Below are 5,225 nucleotides of genomic sequence, written 5' to 3'. Positions count from 1 at the left end.
GTGCAACGGGGTTTGAGATGCGTTTTCTCTTGTTTGGTGGGTGTGTCAAACATGTCAGCCCAATCAGCAGTAACATGTATGTAAACCACGCGGTATTAAAGAGACCAATGTAATTAACATCTAAATAAATTCACAAGAGCAAGAATATTGTTTGGCCATAGTTGCAACTCTTACGTCATCAGAACAGGGTGTTCAACGCATCACCGTTTCCGTTTAAAAAACGTTTTGCACCGTTTTTGTCGGGGCTGAACGCAGCCCTGATGAAGGCACGGTTTGATCTTCGGCTGACCAATCAGCAGAGAGGGGCGTTTAATTCCCGCCCACGTGTAGAAATCGAATATTCAAGCTGTTTATTAATTTTTCCACCCATGAACGAAAAACGAAAATTTAAGCTGAATTCTCCTTGAAAGTAGAAAAATGAGAAAACGGCTCCTTTTTCGTTTTTTTTTGTTCTTTTTTCCAAAAAACGAAAAAGGAGCCGTTTTCTCATTTTTCTACTTTCAATATTAAATAAAAAAAACGAATAATCGAATGATACACGGATTCAACATCCCACCTCTCCTGTGACCCATGGTTTGTCTGTGTGTATTCAGAGCCAGCGAGCAACGGACTTTCATAATAATAAAAAAAAACTGCGTTAATGTGCGATAAAATAATTGTTGGCATTAATCAATTAGTGCGTTAATGCGATAATAACGTGTTAACTTGCCCAGCCCTAATATATATATGTATATGTATATACACACACACACACGCACAATTTTATATTATTTTAGCCAACATTTTTAACAGTATTTTAGAGTAAATTATAGTGTGTATTTTATAATTTTACATTTTAATTCTAATTTAGAATCAACATTAAACATTTTTATAACATTTTGTAGAGCTATAAGGACGTCTCCTTATGCTTTCTCTCGCTGTACTTTGATGTCATACACCGATCGATCTTCAAGTCGAACACACCTCTTTACTCTCGCGTGTCACGTGACAGAGTGTAATTGCAGCCTCTGCGATTGAAAAATCGCGTTTTTTCATATCGCGATATTATCACAAATGCAATTAATCGTTCAGCCCTACATACTAAAGCTACGACTAAGCCTTTGTGTTGAAACTTGCTAATTAAGCATGACATTTTGGAAGTTTGTGAACGTGCCAAATGCTAGAAAGTGGAAAAGTGAGTTCTTACCTCCTGTAGATCAGAGGAATAAGGGCCTGGATCCCAGCTCACTAAAATCCCAGCACTGTACAAAGAACTGGAGAGGAAATGGTGATCTTCAGATGCCATTACCTATGCAATAAACAGACATTATGTTTTTTAGGAGCTTATTACTGCATGTTATTTTAACTTTTCACCAGTTATCAAAGAAACTACCTGGGAATTGATCAGACGCACTGTTGTTTTAGAGCCCACATCTTTCTCAAAGCCTGTTGTTGGTGCAGCATTGAACCGTATCACTGCATCATGTGCATCTAGAATTCAGGAGGTTTTCTTTAGCGATAATCAGATAATATTGATAGTAGTGAAAATAATCATTAAAATCAACAATATATATATATATATATTATTATTTTTTATTTTTTTTTGTGGAAATTTAAGCCAAAATGCTTAGTTACATAACTGTATAGTAATGTCTGCTGACGTAAATACTTAAGATACCTAATCTCTTGTATAATGGTTTACTTTTTTCTTTTTTTCTTTTTTCCTCAGAGGTACAGTACATTTCAGTCAAAGAAATACAGTCGTGGTCAGAATTATTGGCACCCTTGGTAAATATGATCAAAGAAGGCTGTGAAAATAAATCTGCATTGTTAATCATTTTGATCTTTTATTTTTAAAAAATTCACAAATATATAACCTTTCATTTAACTAAAACAATTGAAAATGGGGGAAAATCTCATTATGAAATAATTTTTTTTCCTCAAATACACGTTGGACACAATTATTGGCACCCCTAGAAATTCTTATGAGTAAAATATCTGTGAAGTATATTCCCATTCATATTTACAATTTTGAGCATACCAGGGTGATTATGAACATGAAATTATCCAGCCATGGCTTCCTGTTTCACAGGAATATAAATAGGAGGGAAAACAAAGGCAAAATTCCTTTAATCATCAGTCACAATGAGAAAAACCAAAGAATACATTTCAGCAAAAGATAATTGAGCTTCACAAATTAGAAAGTGACTTTAAGAAAAGAGCTAGAGCAGTGAAAATTCCCATTTCCACCATCAGGACAATAATTTCCAATCAATAGAAAAATGTTACAAATCTGCCTGGAAGAGGACGTGTGTCTGTATCGTCCTAATGCACGGTGAGGAGGAGAGTGTGAGTGGCTAAAGACTCTCCAAGGACCACAGCTGGAGAATTGCAGAAAATAGTTGAGTCTCAGGGTCAGAAAACCTTAAAAAAAAAAAAAACTCAGGGTAAAAAAACCAAAAAAAAAAAAATCAAACAGCACCTACACCACATGTTGTTTGGGAGGGTTTCAAGAAAGAAAAAAAAAGAACAAAAAAATAAATAAAAGAAAATGCTCTCATCCAAAAACAATCCCCAGCATATTCTGCTGTCTGACACGATTTGGAACTTCAAAATGGGACTGGCTTCTATGGTCAGATGTAACAAAAAAAAATTAGCTTTTTAGCAACAAACACTCAAGATGGGTTTGGTGCACACAGGGATAAAAAGTACCCCATGTGTACAATGAAATATACTGCTGTATTTTTAATGTTGTGGGCCTATATTTCTGCTGGAGGTCCTGGACATCTTGTTTAGATACATGACATCTTTGATTCTATCAAATACCAACAGATAAAAAAAAACAAAAAATGACTGACTTTAGAAGACTTTAGACTTTTTAGAAGAAATCTTATAATGGGCCATGTTTGGATCTTCCAACCGGACAATAATCCAAAAACAAAAATTAAAAACCACACAAAAATGGGTCGCTGGGCACAAAACCAAGCTTCTGCTATGTTTTTTTAAATAAAAGATCAAAATGATTAACAATGCAGATTTATTTTCACAGCCTTCTTTGATCATATTTACCAAGGGTGCCAATAATTCTGACCACGACTGTAGGTCCTGCTTATGTTATAAATTTAGGTATTACCTATTTCCTTTCCTAATCCAGAGTTTTTGAGAGAACCTGCAGACGATACCACTGCGCAGGTCTTATATGGGCCGATATCAGCAATTATTTGGTGCAGAGGTAACTGAGAGGCCCAAGGAAACCCAGAAAATGGCTCCATATCTGGTGTTAAAGTTGCAATCTGAACCATCTTCTTGATTTGACAAAGAAGTTCAGGGCCACTGAGTTTAGAACGACGTGCTGCACTCTCAGGTCCAGGGTAACGAACTCCATATTTATTCATTGCCTAAAACAAAAACAAAAAAGATTATGATAGATCTCAGGGTTTCCGCGGGTCTTAAAAAAAGTCTTAAAAAGTCTTAAAATGATAAGTTGTATCAAATTTAAAGCCTTAAAAAGCCTTAAATTTTACAAGAAAGTCTTAATTATGATTTCAAGAGGGCTTAAATTCGGGGACGGAAAGACCAGAATTGCGATATGGCTGAATGTGATGATTAAACTTCAAAAGGCTATGATGTCCGCTGCTTTGTGTACAGCGTTACCGGGGAAACAGTTATATTTCTACCAAACGCTCCAGATTAATTTCTATCACTGCTGTGAACTGACCACACAGAATATGAAGAATATCAAAAAATTCAGGAGTCAGCTGTTAGCACAATTAGAGATAAGATATCAGCACAATAACACACTCTATAGCAAAATATTGTCTATTTATCGTTATCGATAAAATCCCAGAAAATTAGAGAAATAATTTTTTGTCAATATCGCACACCCCTAATTTATGTTATTTAATTGATATAATAATTTTTATCATAATTGTTTAAATTAATATAATAATACTTTTGACTCATCCATTTTCTTAAAAATGGTTTAAAGGCTGAAATGTAAAGTTTTTAATTTTATAAAACTTTTTGTTTTTGTGAAAACTTGTATCTAAACTGTAAATTGTGATTTTTACAGTAATCTTACGGTTTAATATGGTACTATAGACATTGCACTACCCCGCTCATATGGTGTTAATTTTAATTGTGCAGGTCTTAAAAAGTCTTAAATTTGAGCTTAAAAATCCTGCAGCAACCCTGGCAAGAGTGTTGTTTTCTTGAATATTGGTTCTCTTGGAAATCTAATATTGATTTTATACAACAGTTAAAAGTAGTTAGTATTAAGGGACTTTGAGACGTTTTAGAAACCATGCTGTCAGTTTTTCAGAATGAAAATAGTTTGAAACAAAGCTAGAGCAGAACTTCTATGATTCTCCAAGTAAACTTTAAAGTCTTTATGAACTTCATTCCTGAATGTTTCAGCAGTTTTGAACAAATTATTTGAGTGAATGATTCACTCATTAAAACCTCGTTAACACCTACTTGTGAATTTAGTTTCATATTTAAAAGTAGGCTATCAGCTTTTTCTTCATTTAGTATTTCTGTATTCAAAAATGTCATATTTAAAGCATTGTTTTCACTACATTATGCAATTATAACAACCCTATAGTATCTTATTATTCTAATTGAATTTATTGCTTAAATGTAATAATTTGATAAAACGTGACACACACATTTAACAAGTTTATAGAAAAAATTGCCCTTATAAAGTAAAAAAAAGCCCCTGGAAATCAGTTTAATATTGTCTTTTAATATTGTTAGAAATTAATATAAATTATCAGTAGTGAAAGCAGTAGGACTAATAGAAATAGAACAAAGAAACTGGCCAGCTGTTAAATAAGTACTGCTTGAGTGTGTTTGCACTGGTCGTCCTGCAGGGGGTGCTGTGCTCGGAGCAGGAGGTGTTTGAGCTGGTGCCTGATGACGAGCGGCAGTGCTGGAAGTGCAAGACCACCTGCTTCCTGTCTGCGCTCACCTGCAGCTGCAGCCCGCAGCGTCTGGTGTGTCTGCATCACGCAGCCGAGCTCTGCAGCTGCGCAGCCAGCAACAAGTGCCTGCGGTACGCCTCTGACACACACAGCTACGCCGTACATCGCTGTCATCAGTCCTGATGTGCTGATTAAACTAGAAGCTTTCACTGCACTGTGCTGCAGGTTCAGGTACGATCAGGACGAGTTTCCCGCCATGCTCTATGGGGTGAAGTCACGCGCGCAGTCTTACGACACCTGGGCCAAGAGGGTCACGGAGGCGCT

General features: G+C 35.7%; 1 protein-coding gene across 1 annotated transcript in view; it reads right to left on the bottom strand.

Annotated features, from left to right (window-relative positions):
* The window catches only part of LOC107673839 (beta-galactoside alpha-2,6-sialyltransferase 1), a 25,829-nt gene that overhangs the window by 8,108 nt on the left and 12,496 nt on the right, over nucleotides 1–5,225 (bottom strand). The window contains 3 exon segments of the mRNA XM_074186957.1: nucleotides 1,187–1,288; nucleotides 1,373–1,470; nucleotides 3,113–3,377. Coding sequence (XP_074043058.1) covers nucleotides 1,187–1,288; nucleotides 1,373–1,470; nucleotides 3,113–3,377 — 465 coding nt within the window.

This window comes from Sinocyclocheilus anshuiensis, unplaced genomic scaffold (assembly GCF_001515605.1).
Source record: "Sinocyclocheilus anshuiensis isolate Anshui unplaced genomic scaffold, SAMN03320099.WGS_v1.1 scaffold700, whole genome shotgun sequence".
NCBI classification, from domain to species: domain Eukaryota; kingdom Metazoa; phylum Chordata; class Actinopteri; order Cypriniformes; family Cyprinidae; genus Sinocyclocheilus; species Sinocyclocheilus anshuiensis.
The sequence above is the reverse complement of the archived record's forward strand: the minus strand, read 5'-3'. Positions and strand labels throughout refer to the sequence as shown.